At 39.5% G+C, this 22,978-nt stretch overlaps 1 protein-coding gene across 1 annotated transcript in view; it reads left to right on the top strand.

Annotated features, from left to right (window-relative positions):
• Positions 1-22,978, top strand: part of ptprfa (protein tyrosine phosphatase receptor type Fa) — a 351,241-nt gene that overhangs the window by 139,453 nt on the left and 188,810 nt on the right. The window contains exon 7 of the mRNA XM_047374177.1: positions 358-468. Coding sequence (XP_047230133.1) covers positions 358-468 — 111 coding nt within the window. The remainder of the gene's footprint in view (positions 1-357; positions 469-22,978) is intronic.

The following is a 22,978-nucleotide window of genomic DNA, read 5'->3' as shown; positions in this document are numbered from 1 at the left end:
AGTGAGATTTGCTAAAGGAAATGTTTGATGTAGGCTTTTAACTGTCGTGTCTTTTTGTGTTACGGTTCAATTTACAGTTTACAAAATACATAATAGCTACACTACTTGAAAAACATTTTTAGTCAGTGTTTAGACCAAATATTTTTTTTCAAGCTGTTGTATAACAAATTGTGTTCTTGTGATTTAATATTATCAATAGGCTAAACCTTGCTATACCTAGACAAATGCCTATGTGTTTCATGTCCTGACAATTGGTACCAAAGTTTAAACTTTAATGTGAATGTCTGTGTACATATGTGCATGTATTTCAGTTTGCAATGCAGGTCGGAATTATAATATTTTGACCTCTCTTCTCAGGAGCGCTTCAAATTGAAAATAGTGATGAGTCTGACCAGGGAAAGTTTGAGTGTGTAGCTGTCAACAGCGCTGGTACTCGCTTTTCTAGCCCTGCTAACCTTTATGTCCGAGGTAAGATTACTCCCCACTCTGAGTTTCCCCTTCCCAGTACCATTCACTCGTAGTCTGAATTAGTCTACATTGTGATTAAAACTTGTCTGAACCTGCTGTGGTTTCTTCTTGTGTGGTCCTTGTATCTGTTTTTACAAGAGTGTATTTATAAAATTCTACTAGAGCTGTCCTATACCATTTTCTTTCTTCTGAAGGTCAACAACTTGATCATGTACTTTAACTGCCAGAAAGTATCTGAAATGTCATGTTGACAAAGTCACAAAGATTTTTCATTAAAAGATTCAAGATTTCTGTTTTAGTTTCCTTTTAATTCCATCTTTGTTTTATCTTGGCAAATTAAACATAATGTGTTTAATTATAAGGTAGCCTCAAAACTAGAGAATTGCTTTTCATGTATGGACTGAACATATGAAACAAAAGTGAAAAGCTTTAACAGACAAATACCTTGGAACAACCCCAAAAATTACAGTAGATATTACACAAGGAGTTTTGGAGAGAGACACGTTTCGTAAGTTTTCAAACTTTAGAAGAAACTAGAGAGGAGTACTGCAAAATATAGCAATGGCTAAAGTGTGGAAAAGGAATTCAACAGGCATGATTGTTAACATGTACATACTGCTGTAAGATGTGTTTCCTTTTGCTAATTAATGGAATAACCCATTGATTTTAAATACATCTGAAAATAAAAGCTAATAATTTATTTTACAAAACAAATGTCTACATATTGGGATTTTCCCTTTTCTTTTTGACTCAGAAAAGCCTAAGCCAAAGACCCACAGGTTCTTCTCACTGTAACAGCATAGTGATACTTTTGTCTATATCTACTGAGAATCTAAATAGATACATACATAAAACATTTGCAGTTGAATGTAAATGACAGGCTGAAGAAGGAAATATTAGAAATACAACTTAATAGAATAAAAGGTACCTTATTTGAAGGTAAAACATATAGGCAAAAAATGTCTTTGTTTCTGTGCTGAAAGGGTGAATATGTTTTAATAATTAAGCTTTTTTGTCCTCTGTTAAGTTTAATCCTTTAGTTTCTCCTCATTTCAGATTTAGTTCTTGTGCGCCGTTTTAGTGACAACGTATGCAGACAGACCAAGATTGTACCACTTATTATCAATATAATTAATTCCTAATTATTTTCTCCTTGATAAAGAGAAAACAGCTTCTAAACTGAACATTTGCAAAATGTTCATGAAAAAACTACAAAAGTGAGGCTTTTGAAATGCATTGTTCATCTGCATTTTGAATTTAAACGGAGGCTAGAATAGAATAGAATGGTGTGAATGGCATCATAAATCAAAAATACACATGTAGAGTTGCTTACTGTTACTGGCATTTTCTGTTGTCAAGGATTTTACTTTTATTTAATTTCCCTTTGCAATTAATAAAGTATTTTTTGAATTGAATTGGAGATCTCAGTCCTGAGGATTTGATCTCTTGGTCTATCGAGATATTTTATTGGGAACATCCAAAACTCAGTGCTACACTTTGTGCTGATTTACCCTCCTGGTGGCGTTTTACAATCATTTCCTTTGTTTCAGCTGTAATTTGTGTTAATCCATGCTTATTGTGCTTAATCTTATGCTTATTGTGAGTTGTATCTGTCAGGATCTGCCATTTTGGACTTTGTTTGGGTTTTGTGTTTGTTTTTGATTGAGCAGTTCATTTAGGTTTATTTACTCCTGTGTTGTACTTATTTTTGTTAGTTTTTCCCTCCTGTCTTTAGACCACCTTTTGTTATGATTTACCAGTTGCTTGTTCCCCTTAATATTAGTTGTTCTTTCCCAGCCTTGTTCCTTAGTATAGTTCCTCATGTCCCTGCTTTGTCCAGTTACGTCTTTTTTCATGTGTTTCTGTTTAGTAATTTTGTTTATTTCCCTTAGTTAGTAGATCATTCTCCCCTTGTTGTTAGGTCCTTTGGTTATTATTTAACTCAGTTGTTTATTCCTTAGAATTGTTTCCTCTGGTTATTATTATTATTATTACAGTTCTCTTTGTTTATTTTCTTTCTTTGTTTTTTCTAGTTTAGTTTCTCGGTTGGTGTTTCTGTGCTTGTTTACTGTTAGTTAGATTTATTTATTCTTGCTGCATTCTTCTTCTAGTTCTTTTTCCCCTTTGTTCTTAGACCTCTTTGTTATTGTTACCCGGTTGTTTATTTTACTGAGTCTAGCTTTTCCCCATGTCCTCTGGTTTAGTTCTTCCTAGAGTTTATTTTTATTTTTCCTTTGTAGCTTCTAGGTTTATTACCCTCAGGTTTGTTTTCATTTGTAGGTTATGTCTAGTTTAGTTTCTCCAATGCCTCTGTCTCACATTAGTTACCATAGCAACCTATTTCCTCAGCTCCCTTCACCTGGCCAGCACACCTGTTACCACTTCCATCTGATTACTTGCCTTCCTCTCTCATTGGTCTACACTCCATCTCCCTCGGCATGCAAGGGGGTGACCTTCCCCTGTTGGCCCATCTTCTCCAGAATTGTCCTGAACCGAAAGAAGTATGTTAATCACTGGATGGATATTTATGAAAGTTAGAAAGATAGGAGTTATTGAAACTGGACAGAAACTGACTGCAAAGAATGTTGTTATTGTACCTCCAAGCCACGGTGGCTGAGTTTTTAGCTCCAGTAAAAAGGTGGTGGTTCTCACCCCTGAGCTTAATAAACCCCGTCTGCTCCTTTGTACCTAAAAAAAATATGAAAATACAAAAAAAAAACAAAAACATCTTGCTTAATATCAGAGCAAAAATAAAGCCTTTTTAAATTTTACATTTGTCTTAATTTGAAGAAAATATTAAAATATTTCTATGCAAATGTCTAAAACAAGCTCTTTCAAACTTTTCACTTCTTTACTGAGATTCACTTACATTTGGAGGTGTATTCCTCGTCGGGTTTACCTGGAATCAGAAATTATAATGCTAACTGAATTATAAATAAACTTTTAAAACATATAGCACATTTGTTTATTAAAAATTAATATTGAAAAGCTTATTTATTCTCAATCACACTCTCCAGCGATACAGTTGGATTACATAAAACTGTCCATTTATTCTGGTTAACCTTAATATCACCTGAAATGTTAAATCGATTTTCAGTAACAATTAAAATAATAACATAAACTGTTAGAAATCACTTGTGTTAAACGTTCACTGTGATGACTGCCAGCGGGAGCTTAGTGCCGATAGTCCGGTCAGATCTCTACCGGGCTAGCTCGCCTCACCACCGGTAGGGCTGGCGAGGCGAGCCGGTTACTACGCCGGGAACAGAAAACTCGTTTGAAATTAAGCGATGTCTAGATAAATCAAGCAGATATTTCACGTATACATAGTTATATTCCCGCACTAAAAACATTGTAGAAGTTAATTTGTGTCACAGAAAGTGTAATTTTCCACAATTTACTCACAGCTTTTGTTGCTATGGTCCGCCATGGCTTCCCCTGCTTGACCAATCCGCTTCGACCCGCAATGAATGATGGGAAATGATGGGCCGTGAAGGATCCTCACGACCCATCCTTCAAATCGGGCAAAATAAGGACACATTTGTCGGCCACATTTGCTCGGAATGATTCATGAATTGGGACAGCCTTTGTCGCTGCGCTGTAACGTAATCGGCCTACAAATACGGCCTTCGAAGGATGCAGCCCCTGGGTCAGCCTCGGCGTTGGTACATTCCCTTTCCGGTTGATTTTCTGAAATGTAAAAGTGTTTTCTGAAATGTAAATTTGTTTTCTGAAATGTAAATTTGTTTTCTGAAATGTAAATTTGTTTTCTGAAATGTAAATTTGTTTCGCATCTTGTTAAATTGTTTTCTGAAATGTTAATTTGTTTTCTAAAATGTAAATTTGTTTCGGTACTCGTAAAAGTGTTTTGCACCCCCCGGCCACCGTAGTTTTGGTTAATAATTTGTAATTATTAAAGAGCTTTTAGCCCATAATCACAACACCAGAGGACATCTCTGATTTCTATTCGTAAGTAATGATTTTTGGTTAAGAAATAATTTTTTTTCAAATTATAAATTATTTTTAAATTATAATTCTTGATGAATATTAATTAATCAATAATCATAATTCTTACATAAAAATGTTATTTCACACTTTTTGTTTACTACATAATTCCATATGAGTTCATTCACAGTTTTGTTGCCTTTGGTAAGACAATGTAAATAGCCATAAAAATAAAGAGACCCATTAAGTGAGAAAGTGTTTCTAAAACGTTTGACCGGTTGTGCCTGTCTGTCTGTATATATGTGTAAAAATGTTTGTGTAAAAGTCTTTATATGTGTAAATGTGATTTTTCTAAGATTTTGAAATTAGAATATTTTTGCCTTTTTACTCTGTTTCTCATTGTCCTCTCCTTTCTTCCTAATTTTGTCCTTTTTTTTACTTTTGCTCAAATCCCTCAATCGTCACTACACAACATCATCTAAACTACTTTTCAAATGTCACCACTCAGATCAGCGAGAAGGTTGGTTATTTTTCATTTTCTCCCCTTCTGAATTTGAGGCCTGGCAGACTGGAGCCGTGCTGTGCCAGCGTCTTGCTAGGCGCCCCAGGCCCGTCCCAGCCACTTACTCAGGACCTTGATCTACTGTGAAGCCAACCTAATGCCTCTTTTTGGCCTGCTCCTAGAGCCCCTTCTTACCCTTATGTTATGCAAAACAGAATGCTCTTTTTAGCATTTTTCAGCAAATTTTGTAAAATGAGCATAAAATGCTCTTTCTATGTAACCTATTATAAGCAATAATGCATCAAGCATCTTGTGTGGCTCAAATTGTATGACAGTGCTTTACAAATAAAGATTGACTGATTGATCAATTATAAAAGAATACTACTAAAAATTGATTAACTGAAAGATTGAATTCGATAGAAATACACATATAGACACTAGGCAATGCAAAAATTAAACTGGAAAGTGACTGTAGTATGTATTAGTTATATTGGAAAGTGAGCCCATTCCTAATGATTTGCAAAAGTATTCTTGTTCTACATACCTCAATGTATTCTATTGAGATATGATGTGATACACCAAAAACACTAGAGCATTGTTTGTGGTAAAAAGGAAAATAAAACATGGTTTCCAATTTTTTTACAAATAAGAATTTGCAAAGTGTGGTGTATATTTGCGATCAGCCCCCTTCACAGTTATACCTCTAAATTAACTCCAGTGCAACCAATTGCATTTAGAAGTTATCAAAGTAGCAGTAAAGTATGTAGCAGACAGGTCCTGGCTCCTAACTTAGCCTATAATTCTTGCCAAGGTGTGTTAGTTTAAGAATCAGAAAAATTCTAGAATTACACCACTCAGGGTGGCAGCAAGTTGGAGTAGCTCTGTTATTTTTCATTCTGATATATTAATTTTAAGAACTATTTTCTCTTTGTTGGATAAAAATAGATTTTTTTGAATGATTATCTTCTAAGGTATCGGATGCTGTGCAGCTGGAAGGACTTTTGATGATAAATTTTATACATTTGTTATGATGCATAACAATGGCAACAATGCTGTTTTTTACAACCGGGAGCACATGATTTAAAATATCAAAAGCTCAAATAATACTTCAGCTACAACCCCAAATCCCTGATGAGTTGAAAAGGAGCAGAGCAGGAGCAAAGAGAAGAGAAAGAAGGAGGAAGTTCAAACCATTTCTTCCATCAATCATGGTGGGCAATGTGAGATTGTTGGGAAAAGAGTGATGACATCACTGCAAGTGATGTCATCAGCTCAGTTGTTGCTAAGCCACAGTCACAACACCCCAAAGCTTTTCTATTATTATCTGGTGATTTGAACCATACTTTACTCTCTGTTACACACCCAATGTTTCAACAGTTTGTCAGCAGCTCTACCTGTGAAAACAAAATGTTGGTTTTATGGAGATGTCAAGGACTCATATATCTCTTAAGCAAACCTCCTGTAGGCAAACCAGATCACAATCTTGTTTTTCTCTGCTCAAAATATAAGCCCCTTGTTCAGAGGCAACCTGTAATAAAGATAATCAAGATAACAGACAACAAGGAGGTATACAATTCAATTCAAAAATACTTTTTTCATCCCAAAGGGAAACTAATTGTTGTTGTAGCTCATATTATGCAGGTTTCTTCAAAGAACCGTTGTAGATGCTGATGTCTGTGGGCAGGAAGGATCTCCTGTAGCGCTCTGTCTTAAAGCAGATCTGAAGAAGCCTCTGTGTGAAGACACTGTTGTACTCAGGCCACAGCCATCAGTTTCTACAACGGCATCTAAACTTGCATGATATGAGCTACAACAACATTTACGTTCCCTTTGGGATTAATTAAGTATTTCTAAATTGAATTGAATTTATTCCTGGCTTTATTGCAAAATTTTTGCACACAACCAAGGAATTTGACTCTGGTACAATTTGCTTTCAGTGAAGATTATTTCTTATTTATTTCTTATTTATATAATAAATGGAAATAGAAAAATATATTTAAATGTACATATAAACACAAGTGTCTTTACAAGACAAGATAATGTGAGATCAATGCATATTGGTTTTGTGGAACTCTGACTGTCAAGTGTTCATCAGACAAACATCCTGAGGGAAAAAAACTGCCTCTGTGTTTGGGCAAACTGCTCTGTAGTGCCAACTGACCCATATTACATGAAAATACATTTTTATGTGTGTTGAGAGTTAGTGTGGTTAGTGCAACTCAGTCAGCATGACCAAGCTGCTCTCTCTGAAGACACTTTGAAGCTGGCCTGAAGGTAGAAGTCTAAACAGTTTATGTGCAGGATGTGTGGGGTCTGCAGAAATTTTAGTTGCAATTTTCCTGACCCTAGACTTGTATAAGTCCTGGATAGAGGGAAGGTCAGTCCTGATGATTCTCTCTGCAGCCCTGATTGTTCATTGCAATCAGGACCTGTCCTGTTTTGTGGATGAGCCAAACCACACTGAGATGGATGAAGAAAGGACTGACTGCATAATGGCAATGGTCAGAGTGATTCAGCTAGCTGCTGAGAGCGACAGTAATTCTTATCTTAGTGAGGAGGTGTGGTCGACCCCTTTGTTAGGTGTGACACTGTCTTTGGGAGCTGTGATTGGTTGTAACAAAAACAAAAAAATAAATGCGCTCCTGGTAATCAATGGAGCCAATTTAGACTGGATTAAGAAATATTTAAGTCATGATGATGAAATTTGTAAATAGCCATTTAAATTATGGCTACAGACATCATCATTTACATCACACCAACTACCATTTCATCTCATTTACATCTTCTTTCTATGTATATAGTGTTCATATTGTTTTACTGTATCCCATTCTATTAATTGCTCTTTGTACATAGAATATTTTTGTCTTTCTGCCATCTTCAGTGCTTAAGACACTTTTAGACTCACTGTTGGTCATCCTCACTACTCTTAACATTTTTTTTACTTTAGGAGCTCTTTAAAAGCATTGGAGGCACACTACCACGCCGTGATGCAGCTGGTCAGGATGCTCTCAATGGTGCCACTGTAGAATGTGACCATAATGGGGGGCAAGGCTGCAGCTCTTTTAAGTTTAAGTCTCTTTTGTTTTATTCATGTTCAAGATTATTGTTTCTACACCATGCCACAAAGCGGTGCACATGAGCTTCTTGTCCAACTCTGATACACCCCACAACTGCAGAATCATCCTGTCTGTCTTGAGTCTGTCTTGTACTAGAAGTCTAATGTGTACAGATCAAACAGGAATGGTGAGAGTACAGTGCATTGTGTTGCTCCTGTGCTGCTGACTACCTGGATAGACACAAAACCCTTCAGTCTCACACAATGTGATCTGTTTGTCAGGCAGTCTTTAATCCAGGAGATGGTTGAGGCCTCCACCTGAGTCCTCAGAAGTTTTTGACATATGGGAGTTTTGTTTGGTCCTGGAATCTTCTACAACACTCGGTCCTTCTTCTGGATCAGTCTAAGGTTAAAGAGGTGCTATATAATCTCACAGAGCTGTTCCACACAGGCCTTCAGGACTCTAAGACTGACATAATCTGGATCTTCAGCCTTACTCTGATTCAGTCCCTCCAGTTGCCTCTTCACCTGACTTCTTGAGACACACAGGTGTCATACAGGGGGAGGCAAAGGGAGCATTAGCATCTTCTGATTTGGTTGAAGACCAAAATGTAGTAGCAGAAAGGGTCCATGGCTGAGGTGGAAGTTAAAACATTTGAAGTGTAACAGGAAAGCTTTGGGTCAAAGGAGAGTGGGATGTCTGTTTGGCTGTGAGCAGGAGAGTAGGATGCTGAGCTTGTTTCTGAACTGAATCTATTGAATAATGTATTTAGTTCCTTGACTCTGTCCAGACATCAATCTGTCTGATTGTCCTTCTGTTTAAAACCTGGGATCTTCTTCATCCCTGACCACACATCACTGACACATAATACTGCCTTCTTGACAGTGGCTGGGTCCTTTGTAGGGCTTGTTATTTCAATTTGTTTCCTAATGATCTCACATTGCCCATCATAAACAATGGAAGAGATGGTTTGAACTTCCTCCATCTGTCTTCTCTTTACTGCTCCCAATTATATAAAAGCAACCTAGTGGCTATGGTTATGCATAATCTCAGATTTCCAAAATTAAAAATGCATTAGCGAAAATGCTTGCAGCTGTACAGCATCCAATACCAGAGAGGTTAATTTTCCAAAAGTCTATTTTTATCAGCAACAGGAGAAATTAGAGTTCTTAAAAATAATATGTCAGGATCAAACTAACAAAGCTACTCCAACATTCTGCCACTTTGAGCGGTGCAGTTCTAGAATTAATTGGTTGGAGCTGTGCGCAATGGTGTGCAGTCATGGGCCAGCAGAGTGAGGAGGAGGGAGCTAAGCACACATCCTTGGGGGGCACCCCAAAGGAAAGTCTGACAGCATCTCTAAGGGAAACACTCTATCCCTAAGGAAGGCCTACCCATTAGGCATTATCAGTTTGCAAGAATATGAATACCAGTACTTCTCCACAAATAATAGTACTACATTTTTAGATCTATCGTAAAAGGTAAAAGAGAAAACTATATAGTTGGTTTGCAGCCATAGGCTGTAGAAGCTGGCCTGTATTTGGCTTTAGGACTAGGGTTGTCTGCATCCTATCAAGCTCTGGAGTGGTTCTGCTAAGATTATGCATAAAGCCCTATCAAAAGGATTCAGGAGGGCTATGTTTAATCAGATTTATACAAAGGAAGGCTATAGCTTTCCCAATCACTAACTTTAGCAGATAGTCTGGAACTATCCTCTCAGAAGTCAGTACATGCACTCGGCAGTTCTTTAATTTGCTGTACTCCACAGCTAACTCAAGCAAAAACAAAAACTGTCTGTGCTCCTCCAAGTTAGCCACATTTGGTCCAGTTCTACCCCCAAGTTGGCTGAAGAAGGCACTGAACTTTATTTTAAATCAACTAAAAAGCTCTAGCATATATGACAGCTTAGTAAATGACACAAAACATATAAGACTAATGGAAATTGTGTCCAGAAGACAGTTATTTGAAAAAATATGCTCATTTCACAAACCATTGCTTTGCCTTCACGTTATTCTCTCCTGCATGCAGGTTGTATTGTTACTTATCTGTCTAAAGCTGCCATTTCCCCCTCACATCTCTCTGTGAAAATAAACCGAAACAGGAGGTACTCAAGAAAATGACAAAAAACAAGGAAAATTCGACATCCGAGAACAGCACTATGAATCCATGTATTTGTATTAGATTGTTGGACTTGCATTTCATCTTCTTGTGCTTTCCTATCTGAATTTCAGTAACACTATGTTAAAGTTTTTCATATGTGGTATAAGCAAATATTTAGCTTATATTTGAATAACCACTAGCACTGGGATTCTGACTACACTTCCCTTATCAACAACAGGTGGCGTTTGTCATAGATTTTTTTAAACGTTAGCTTAACAGAAATCTCCACGCACAATACATTCAAGACTGAAATTAGTTGTTATGGAACCTAAATCTAGATTTTGCATTATTTTAAAGACATAAAACCAAAAGCAGGAAAGTTTTTACTCTGATGATACATCCTTGAGCTTCATCATTTTCTGCTGCATGACTTCCTTTTGAGTCCCTGCACAAGTTTGTTCACCATGCATCTTAACTTTTTACAATTCCACTTAATTAATTTTTTTTAGAATTCCACTTAATTTGTCTGATCTGGTAGAACTTGGCCACCTTTTGTTTTATTCAATTTCAAAATGTGCAAATGTCATAGTTAAAGCTAGGGACACTCTACACACAATATTTGCCAGATAAAGGTCTGTGTCAGAATAGAATATAATAGAAATGTCCTCATATTTCTATAGGGAGGAAATTCATGTGCTTAAGCAGCAAGGTAAAAGGCCAATTGAAGCATACAAGTACTCGCAAATGTTAAAACTAAAATCTAAACGTATGAGTACAAGAACACAAGAAAAATACTGTAAAGTTATTTAAAATGGCATATTCAGATTAAATGAAATGTGTGACTGAGTAGTGTGATTCACAAATGTACAAAAAGCACATTTGTAATTGTGCAAGAAAAAAGTAACTGACTATTTACAAAAAATTGAAAAACTGCAAATAACAGCATGGATGTAAACACTTTTTTCAGTTTGTTGGGAGCAGTGATTGTTATAAAGTCTAACACCTGCTGGAAGGAAAGATCTGTGTTAACACTCCCTTGTGCACCGAGGATGAAGCAGTCTGTCATTGAAAGAGCTCTCCAGTTCTGCAGCTTTATGCATGGGGTGGGAGACATTGTCCAACAGTGGTGTTATTTTGTTAGAGTCATGTTTCCCCCCACCTGCACTGTGTCCAGGGGCTTTCTTAGGACAGATCTAGCCTTTCTGATGATCTTAGCTAACTGCTTCCTCTCAACTGTAGATAAGCTGCTGCTTCAACACATAACACGATAAAAGATGACTGATGCCCAACAGAGTCAAAAAAGGTCTCAAGGAGCACCCCCTGCACTCCAAAAGATCTCAGTCTCCTTAGCAGGTAGGATCTGCCCTGACCCTTCCTATAAAGAGCACCAATGTTCTGACTCTAGTCCAGTTTATTGTACAGGTGAACAACCAGTTACTTAATGTACAAGAGTCCACTTTCTCAACGTCAGTTCCCTGGATGTTCACCAGTGTCAATGTGAGTCTGCATCTGCTAAAATTCACCACCAGCTCCTTAGTTTTACCCACGTTGATCAGGAGGTGGTTCTACTGGTGCTAGTCCACAAAGTTTTGTGTCCACTGTCTATACTCTGATGGCTGTGGGCAGGAAGGATCTCCTGTAGCGCTCCGTCTTACAGCAGATCTGAAGAAGCCTCTGACTGAAGACACTCTGTTGTTGTAGGACAGTCTCATGAAGAGAATGCTCAGGGTTCTCCATAATGTTCTTCATTTTATGAAGAAATCTTCTTTGCACAATGATCTCCAGAGGTTCCAGAGGAGTCCCCAGAACAGAGCCAGCCTTCTTTATTAGCTTGTTGAGCTTTTTTAAGTCCCTGGCTTTGATGCTGCTACCCCAGCAGATGATGGCAGAAGAGATCACACTCTTCACAACAGACTTATAGAAGATATGCAGCATCTTGCTACTAACACAGAAGGATCTAAACTTCCTCAAGATGTACAGTCTGCTCTGTCCCTTCTTGTAGACAGCTTCACAGTTGCATCTCCACTCCAGCCTGTTGTCCAGGTGAACACCGAGGTATTTATACTCCTCCACCACCTCCATTTCTTGTCCCATGATAGAAATAGTGTTTGACCTATTCCTGTTTCTCTTAAAATCTACAATCATCTCCTTTGTTTTAGTCATGTTCAAAATGAGATGATTGTTTCCACACCATGCCACAAAGCGGTCCACCGCCTTCCTGTACTCAGCTTCTTGTCCATCTCTGATCCACCCCACGTCTGCAGAATCATCCGAGTATTTCTGCAGATGACAGGAGTCTCTCTTGTACTGGACGTCTGAGGTGTACAGAGTGAAGAGGAATGGTGAGAGTACAGTCCCCTGTGGTGCTCCTGTGCTGTTGACTACCTGGTTAGACACACAACCCTTCAGTCTCACAAACTGTAGTCTGTTTGTCATGTAGTCTTTAATCCAGGAGATTTTTGAGGTCTACACCTGAGTCTTCTGGAGTTTCTGACAGAGCAAAACAGGTTGAATTGTGGTAAGTGCACTGGAGAAATCAAAGAACATGATCCTCACAGTGCTGCGGGCTTTGTCCAGATGACAGTGGGATTGTTGAAGCAGGTGTATGTCATCGTCAACTCCAAATCCACAGCTATAAGCAAACTGAAGAGGGTCCTGATGGTTCATTGTTTGCTTACTCAGGTGGGCCAACAGCAGTCTCTCTAGGACCTTTATGATGTGGGATATCAGTAAAATAGGTGGGTGAGTTTCTTTGGTACCAGAACAAGAGAGGAGGTCTTTCACAACACTGGAACCTTCTTCTGGGCCAAGATTAAAGAGGTGTGGCAGAATCCCACAGAGCTGCTCTGCTCTGCACAGCCCTTCAGGACTCTAGGAATGACACAATCTGGACCTGCAGTCTTATTCCGATTCAGTCTCTCCAGTTACATCTTTGCCTGACTTCGTGAGACACACAGGTGGATGGGGGAGGCAAAGGGAGCATCAGCATCTTCTGATTTGGTTGAAGGCAAACGTGGAAGCAGAAGGGTCTAGGGCTGAGGTGGAAGATAAAGCATTTGAAGTTTGACAGAAATGCTGTGGATCAAAGGAGGGTGGGATGTCTGTTTGGCTGTGAGCAGGAAAGGAGGATGCTGAACTTGTTTCTGAACTGAATCTATTGAAGAATGTGTTTAGTTCATTGGCTTTCTCCAGCCATCCAACGGTCTGATGTTCCTTCAGCTTGAAGCCTGTGATCTTCTTTATCCCTGACCCCACATCTCTGATATTGTTTAGCTGAAGCTTGCTCTCTAGCATCTTCTTGTACGCCTCCTAGCTGTCTCTTATCTTGACTTTAAGTTGCTTCTGTACACTCCTCAATAATTCCCTGTCCCTCGCTATTTTATTTCTTGTTTAGCAGGTTCTTCAGGTTCCTAAAGAACCCTGATTTCCAGGGTTTGTTATTGGGTGGTATCCACACAGAAGTTTATATAGTCGGTGACACATTCAGTCATGGCATTGATGTCGTCTCCATATGGCTGGCACAGTGCGTCCCAGTCTGTGGTTTCAAAGCAACCTCACAGGGCTTCTTCAGCTTCCTGTGACCATTTTCTAACAGTCCTCTTTATTACAGGTCATATCTGAACAAGAGGCTTATATTTTGAGCAGAGAAAAACAAGATTGTGATCTGATTTGTCTAGAGGAGGTCTTGCTTTAGAGCTGTATGAGTCCTTGACATTTGCATAAAACAAATCCAATGTGTTATTATCTCTGGTGGAGCAGCTGACAAACTGTTGAAATGTTGGAACTGTAGCAGAGAGTGAAGCATGGTTAAAATCACCAGTGATGCATAATAACAAATCTCCAGAATTAGAAAAGTATAAAGAAAAATCCTCCCAACTGCACAGCATCCGATACCGGAGAGGACAGAACCGATCAGACCGAAAAACAACAGAGCCACTCCGACCTGCTGCCACCTCAAGTGGCGCAATTCTAGAATTCAGAATTCAAGATAAAGAAGGCAAAATATGGTGTAGATCCAATTATGTACTATGGGCTGTCTGTAACAACACACAGAAACTTTGATGAAGTTGTCACCTTGTTTGTGAATATTTCGTTTTATGGCAAAAAGTCATGTTTGTTGAAGCTTGACCATGCCCACAGGTTTTTATGCAGCAAAAGCCCAATCCTATTGAGTTGTTTGTAGGTTGACACAGATCATACATATCCAGTTTGGAACAAATCGGATTATGCCTGAATGATATAGAGCCGGAAATTATGGCAATGGCAAGATATCAAAATTCGCCACGCTGCCACATCCCCATGCAACAAAAACATTTTGATAACTTTTGATGTCCAATGCCTTGAGTCATTTTGAAGTCTGTAAGTCAAAAACTGTAGGAGTTTGCTCAGATACAATGTCTGCAAACAAAACAAAATTGTGGGGTTGATCCAAAATGGCCGACTTCCAGAGCGGTTTGAGACCATAGCTCCAAGGGACTATTTTATATATACTGAGAAGTTACATACGTGTATCCAGTTTCATAATTCATGATGAAAGCATGGCTTGATTTTTTTTTATTGTTCTAAGGGCCGCTGTAGAGAAATTAGGTTACCGCCACCAAATACAGGTCCTTCTCAAAAAATTAGCATATTGTGATAAAGTTCATTATTTTCCATAATGTCATGATGAAAATTTAACATTCATATATTTTAGATTCATTGCACACTAACTGAAATATTTCAGGTCTTTCATTGTCTTAATACGGATGATTTTGGCATACAGCTCATGAAAACCCAAAATTCCTATCTCACAAAATTAGCATATCATTAAAAGGGTCTCTAAACGAGCTATGAACCTCATCATCTGAATCAACGAGTTAACTCTAAACACCTGCAAAAGATTCCTGAGGCCTTTAAAACTCCCAGCCTGGTTCATCACTCAAAACCCCAATCATGGGTATGACTGCCGACCTGACTGCTGTCCAGAAGGCCACTATTGACACCCTCAAGCAAGAGGGTAAGACACAGAAATAAATTTCTGAACGAATAGGCTGTTCCCAGAGTGCTGTATCAAGGCACCTCAGTGGGAAGTCTGTGGGAAGGAAAAAGTGTGGCAGAAAACGTTGCACAATGAGAAGACCGGACCCTGAGGAAGATTGTGGAGAAGGGCCGATTCCAGACCTTGGGGGACCTGCGGAAGCAGTGGACTGAGTCTGGAGTAGAAACATCCAGAGCCACCGTGCACAGGCGTGTGCAGGTAATGGGCTACAGGTGCCGCATTCCCCAGTCCTGGGCTACAGAGAAGCAGCACTGCACTGTTGCTCAGTGGTCCAAAGTACTTTTTTCGGATGAAAGCAAATTCGGCATATCATTCGGAAATCAAGGTGCCAGAGTCTGGAGGAAGACTGGGGAGAAGGAAATGCCAAAATGCCAGAAGTCCAGTGTCAAGTACCCACAGTCAGTGATGGTCTGGGGTGCCGTGTCAGCTGCTGGTGTTGGTCCACTGTGTTTTATCAAGGGCAGGGTCAATGCAGCTAGCTATCAGGAGATCTTGGAGCACTTAATGCTTCCATCTGCTGAAAAGCTTTATGGAGATGAAGATTTCATTTTTCAGCACGACCTGGCACCTGCTCACAGAGCCAAAACCACTGGTAAATGGTTTACTGACCATGGTATCACTGTGCTCAATTGGCCTGCCAACTCCCCTGACCTGAACCCCATAGAGAATCTGTGGGATATTGTGAAGAGAACGTTGAGAGACTCAAGACCCAATACTCTGGATGAGCTAAAGGCCGCTATCGAAGCATCCTGGGCCTCCATAAGACCTCAGTGCCACAGGCTGATTGCCTCCATGCCACGCCGCATTGAAGCAGTCATTTCGGCAAAAGGATTCCCGACCAAGTATTGAGTGCATAACTGTACATGATTATTTGAAGGTTGACGTTTTTTGTATTAAAAACGCTTTTCTTTTATTGGTCGGATGAAATATGCTAATTTTGTGAGATAGGAATTTTGGGTTTTCATGAGCTGTATGCCAAAATCATCCATATTAAGACAATAAAAGACCTGAAATATTTCAGTTAGTGTGCAATGAATCTAAAATATATGAATGTTAAATTTTCATCATTACATATATAGAAAATAATGAACTTTATCACAATATGCTAATTTTTTGAGAAGGACCTGTATTTTACTGGATATCCTTTAAGGGCCGGACTGAGATCGATCATATTGAACTGGTGCAGATCAGATAATATATGTGGAAATTAGAGCCAAGCTTATGGCCACAGCACAGTCTCACTTCACCTTGGCGCCATGGCCACACCCTTCAGCGAAAACTATTGGTGTTAGAAACGAAAGGAGACTAACGCGTTATCTGCCTTCTGACACTATTTCAAGTTGATTAGGTCAGGAGTGTCAGAGAGACCTTCCAAGTGAAAAAAGAGAATTCCTTTTCTCAGTGGCGTGGCTTTTGTGATGTCATCATTTGACCATATTGGACTGTTCATCACCTAAGATGAATCAATCATACCATGGTTGGTATGATTCAGCATTTCTATGTAAAAATTACAGTGTTTTGAATTTATAGGCAAGAAGACAAAGTTTGAGCCCTGGCCCCATCCCTTCAACTTGCTCAAAAACTCATGATTTCAATTACTTTTAATCCCCTATGCTTTAAGTGCATACTGACCAAATTTGACTCCAATAGCTCAAAATCCCTACGAGGAGTTCGTTAAAGTTCAACATGTATGAAATGTCAAAAACAGCCTATAATGACCCTCTGACCCAAAATGGTTGACTTTCTGGTTTTAGGGTATACCTCCAATAAATTTTCTTTAATGATTTTTAAAGGGATCTACCTGTGCACTAAATTTCAAATCTCTATGATGTACCAGTTGGCCTATCTCAGTTTAGAAGCCACTGTAGAGCCATTTGGCCACACCCATTTTTAATTCCATTAAAATATTAAAATATTACTAGGGCAACAATTTTCAGTGAAGTTTGGTTAGTTTCTGAATATGTTAAGGACTCCAAAAAGTGTGAAATGTACTGAATATTGTGGGTGTTGCTGAGATGTTAAGGAATAAAGGAGAAAAAGAGATACAGGAAAGTGTGTACATTATGAGACACCTGCAAACTGCACTTTTGGGTAGACCAGCCATCCAGAAGCTGGAGCTAGTAGATAGATTAAATGAGATAACTGTTGAAACATTAAAAAATAGCTATCCAAAGCTTTGCAGAGGTCTGGGAGAGGTGAGACAGCCTTATGCCATTAATCAATGGTAGTCCACCCATTGATTCTAGAGAGGAGAGATGTGGTGTTAATGTTACGCATGGTTAAAACGTCAAATGGCCACCTGTGATGACATCATAGGGAAGTGTTAGGCTCCGGAGGCAGGTGACGCTGATTGTATGATGAAGCCCATGTTGGAAGTTTGGAGATCCTGAATAAACCAATGTCGTTTGACTCAGCACACTCTTTCTAAAAATACGACAGTTAGTGCAGCAGCAGACATCTCCAAACACCAGAACATTTTCACAATTAAGCGATACCTTGGTAAACTGAACAGATTTCAGGTTTACACACCTACATCCTCACAAGACATTGTAAAAGTTAATTTTGTTTTCCAGAAAGCGTGATATATCCAGCTTTGTTGGGAGATTTTCTCTCTCCTTCACCATTGCTAGTTCCGCTTCGACCTTCAATGGATGATAGGATAGGGTGAGCCATGAAAGATACACTGGACTAATACTCAAAATCTTGGGAAAGGAAGGACGCATTTGTCAGCAGCATTTTAGAGGAGCATTTGAATTTGGACAGACTTAGCCACATCACTGTGATGTATTTAGTCTATAAATGTTGACTTTAAAGGATGCAGGCCCTGAATTTAGACACAGGGTCTATCTCTGCCTTTGTCTGTCTGTGATTCTCTCACTGTCTGTCTCTCCATCTCCTTTTCTTCTGCCTCTCTTCTCTCTTTTTCTCACTAGGATACATACACACATACACTCTCATATAAACACATACATAATACACACATATACACAACTATATATATATATATATATATATATATATATATATATACAGGGGTTGGACAATGAAACTGAAACACCTGTCATTTTAGTGTGGGAGGTTTCATGGCTAAATTGGACCAGCCTGGTAGCCAGTCTTCATTGATTGCACATTGCACCAGTAAGAGCAGAGTGTGAAGGTTCAATTAGCAGGGTAAGAGCACAGTTTTGCTCAAAATATTGAAATGCACACAACATTATGGGTGACATACCAGAGTTCAAAAGAGGACAAATTGTTGGTGCACGTCTTGCTGGCGCATCTGTGACCAAGACAGCAAGTCTTTGTGATGTATCAAGAGCCACGGTATCCAGGGTAATGTCAGCATACCACCAAGAAGGACGAACCACATCCAACAGGATTAACTGTGGACGCAAGAGGAAGCTGTCTGAAAGGGATGTTCGGGTGCTAACCCGGATTGTATCCAAAAAACATAAAACCACGGCTGCCCAAATCACGGCAGAATTAAATGTGCACCTCAACTCTCCTGTTTCCTCCAGAACTGTCCGTCGGGAGCTCCACAGGGTCAATATACATGGCCGGGCTGCTATAACCAAACCTTTGGTCACTCATGCCAATGCCAAACGTCGGTTTCAATGGTGCAAGGAGCGCAGATCTTGGGCTGTGGACAACGTGAAACATGTATTGTTCTCCGATGAGTCCACCTTTACTGTTTTCCCCACATCCGGGAGAGTTACGGTATGGAGAAGCCCCAAAGAAGCGTACCACCCAGACTGTTGCATGCCCAGAGTGAAGCATGGGGGTGGATCAGTGATGCTTTGGGCTGCCATATCATGGCATTCCCTTGGCCCAATACTTGTGCTAGATGGGCGCATCACTGCCAAGGACTACCGAACCATTCTTGATGACCATGTGCATCCAATGGTTCAAACATTGTATCCTGAAGGCGGTGCCATGTATCAGGATGACAATACACCAATACACACAGCAAGACGGGTGAAATATTGGTTTGATGAACATGAAAGTGAAGTTTAACATCTCCCATAGCCTGCACAGTCACCAGATCTAAATATTATTGAGCCACTTTGGGGTGTTTTGGAGGAGCGAGTCAGAAAACATTTTCCTCCACCAGTATAACGTAGTGACCTGGCCACTATCCTGCAAGAAGAATGGCTTAAAATCCCTCTGACCACTGTGCAGGACTTGTATATGTCATTCCCAAGACGAATTGACCGCAAAAGGAGGCCCTACACCATACTAATAAATTATTGTGGTCTAAAACCAGGTGTTTCAGTTTCATTGTCCAACCCCTGTATATATATACAGGTCCTTCTCAAAATATTAGCATATTGTGATAAAGTTCATTATTTTCCATAATGTCATGATGAAAATTTAACATTCATATATTTTAGATTCATTGCACACTAACTGAAATATTTCAGGTCTTTTATTGTCTTAATACGGATGATTTTGGCATACAGCTCATGAAAACCCAAAATTCCTATCTCACAAAATTATCATATCATTAAAAGGGTCTCTAAACGAGCTATGAACCGAATCATCTGAATCAACGAGTTAACTCTAAACACCTGCAAAAGATTCCTGAGGCCTTTAAAGCTCCCAGCCTGGTTCATCACTCAAAACCCCAATCATGGGTAAGACTGCCGACCTGACTGCTGTCCAGAAGGCCATTATTGACACCCTCAAGCAAGAGGGTAAGACACAGAAATAAATTTCTGAACGAATAGGCTGTTCCCAGAGTGCTGTATCAAGGCACCTCAGTGGGAAGTCTGTGGGAAGGAAAAAGTGTGGCAGAAAACGCTGCACAACGAGAAGAGGTGACCGGACCCTGAGGAAGTTTGTGGAGAAGGGCCGATTCCAGACCTTTGGGGACCTGCGGAAGCAGTGGACTGAGTCTGGAGTAGAAACATCCAGAGCCACCGTGCACAGGCGTGTGCAGGAAATGGGCTACAGGTTCCTTTTTGATAAAGCTTATAGTTAGAGTGGCTTAGGTTATCCTGAGCTATCTTCCTTATTTTTTACCTCTGTCTTCTTCCTTCCCTGTTGGATGGAGTAAGGGGGAGTCAGGTTTAGCATAAACCAGCTCAGTTATGGTTGAGGTGCAAACACACCCTCCATTTCTGCTACCTGTATGCTACCTCTCTTTTCCAATGGTTATGGGCAATCTGACAGAGAGAGGTATCCCAGTCGTAATTTTTAGTATAACAATGGCCATTAGTGGGCTCTAGATGGACAAACTGTCTACTTTTAAGGCTAGGCTTAAAACTTTCCTTTTTGATAAAGCTTATAGTTAGAGTGGCTTAGGTTATCCTGAGCTATCTCTGTAGTTATTCTGCTATTGGCTTAGGCTGCTGGAGGACATAATGCCCACTTTCACCCTCTTCGCTACATTCTCACACTACTCTCTAACTTTGCATTATTTGCTGTTATTTCAGCTTTTAACTTTGTTCTCTCTCTTTTCTCTTCCTAGAAGCTACACCTGGCCTGACTCTGTGTCTACCTGTGACACATTTCTGGAGAGGGGCATCATCCAAGCTTCTGCTGGCAACAACTTAATGCTCACCCTCTACTGATGATCCACATGGCCCTGTCTTTCAGTATTTAACCCTTTCTCTCTCCTAGACATGACAATTGACTGAGCGTCTACTGTGACTAACTCTATGTGCTCTCTTTCAGACTCTAACCTTGAATACTGGCTCAGAATTGATCTGTTCTTTCTTTCTAGGTGAAACGACTAAAGGAGCTACATCCATTAACATTTACTTTTCCTTCCCATAGAAAGTACTCCTGGATCAGTGCTTCTTTGTTCTCTTTGTGTCTCTGCTCTGTTCTTTCTCTCAAACCCCCAGTCAGTCGTGGCAGATGGCCGCTCACACTGAGCCTGGTTCTGCTGGAGGTTTCTTCCTGTTAAAAGGGTGTTTTTCCTCTCCACTGTCACTACATGCATGCCCAGTATGAGGGATTGCTGCAAAGTCAACGTCAGTGACTGTCCACTGTCTCTACATGCTCATCCAGGAGGAGCTGTGGAAGGATCTCATGTAGCAGTCTGTCTTGCAGCAGATCTGAAGAAGCCTCTGACTGAAGACACTTGATGAAGGACAGTCTCATGAAGAGGATGCTCAGGGTTCTCCATGATGTTCTTCATCTTACAAAACATCCTTCTTTATACAATGATCTCCAGAGGTTCCAGAGGAGTCCCCAAAACAGAACCAGCCTTCTTTATTAGCTTGCTGAGCTTTTTAAGTCCCTGGCTCTGATGCTGCTACCACAGCAGATGAAGGCAAAAGAGATCACACTCTCCACAACAGACTTATAGAAGATATGCAGCATCTTGCTACTAACACAGAAGGATCTAAACTTCCTCAAGAAGTAGTCTGATCTGTCCCTTCTTGTAGACGGCTGCACAGTTTTCTCAGTTGAGAATGACTGACACCTATCCAGGGATAAAATCTGTTGTCCAGTAGTCTTAGTTGGGCCAGACATCAGAAATCAGTCTGAGGAATTGGGGTTGTGAACACATAGTCTCCACATCTCCGAAACCACTCTATCGTTAAGTTTTGGTGAGTGTCTCAGCCAAGTGTGCTAATCTAATATGTCAACCGCTGTATCCATTTGTGAGCACAGTTAAAGGGTTACTATGGAAAAATTTCACTGTTACTTTTCTGTTATTTAGCGGAAATTCTTCACATTTTGAGAATTTGTTCGCATTTATTGGGAAATGATCAATATAAATGTTAATCAATATCTACATCTGTAATCTATATATACCTGTTATATTTATATCTAAATCTTCAATCTATATGTAAATATATCTCATATCTAAATATTATATTTAAATATATATCTTATATCTCAATCTTAAATTTTGGATTTTAATCTTCAGACGATATGCTAATTGACCACGCCCCTTCAACGTCCCCATTCCTGGCCCCGACCCCAGTGCTTAGTGCTGTGAATGAGATGAACAGAAAGGTCAAAAGCCAAGGAGGCGGTCTCGCTGCAAGCAGAGGAAATTCAACAGGCTGTGATTGCACATGTGCAGACTGCACAGCAGTGTACACTACCGCATGCACTATCCTCAGCAATTTCGAGGGGTACAACTGTTTTGTTTCTGTACATAAGTAAGTTCAGGAGGAATCTACTTTTAGCCAGCTAGCTATTCAATGCAATCTGGGGTCAGTGTTGTACCTGCCGGTGTCCCCTGTGTCGGGAGCAAGCATTCGGCAGAAAGAGCTGAGCCAACTCTTTACAACAGAAAATGAGGCATTTACTTTTGTTCTTACGTGGTGTCGGATGTGATTATTTGAATAAACTGAGAGCGTTTGCCTAATAAGTGGATAAACTCATAACATTAATGCCTGTTAAACCACATTCGCAACATGTTAACTGATCTGTAATCATTTCCAGATTGCTATATTTCTGTTTGCTGATAAAAATACACCTTCCTGAGTACATCAGTGAACAGTTGTCTACTTTATTCTTTAAAAAACAAATTTTCTTGCTAGATCCATATGAATGGATCATATCAAACAGATCCTAAATGTAAAAATGTAAACACAGAATAAAGTTAAGCCCAACATGATTCAAAGCATATCTAGATTTAAAGTGATTTTAATCGGTAGGAAACAAGGCAGGTATCTTTCAAAATGTATCAGTGAATAAAAAGTAAAAAAACACTTTTAATTTACATTATAATAAAATAGTATGTAGAAAAGTATTTATAGTTTTCTTAATAATCATTAGAAAAACATTTACTGATGTTAAAGCACTGAAAGCCATTTCATAAGCCATTACCAGCTTTTTGCATGTTTCCACTGGTGCTTTGACATTTTCTATGGAGCACAGAGTCATTCAGCCTGGAAGTCCTCCTTG

Source organism: Girardinichthys multiradiatus, chromosome 9 (genome assembly GCF_021462225.1).
Source record: "Girardinichthys multiradiatus isolate DD_20200921_A chromosome 9, DD_fGirMul_XY1, whole genome shotgun sequence".
Classification (NCBI taxonomy): Eukaryota; Metazoa; Chordata; class Actinopteri; order Cyprinodontiformes; family Goodeidae; genus Girardinichthys; species Girardinichthys multiradiatus.
The sequence above is the reverse complement of the archived record's forward strand: the minus strand, read 5'-3'. Positions and strand labels throughout refer to the sequence as shown.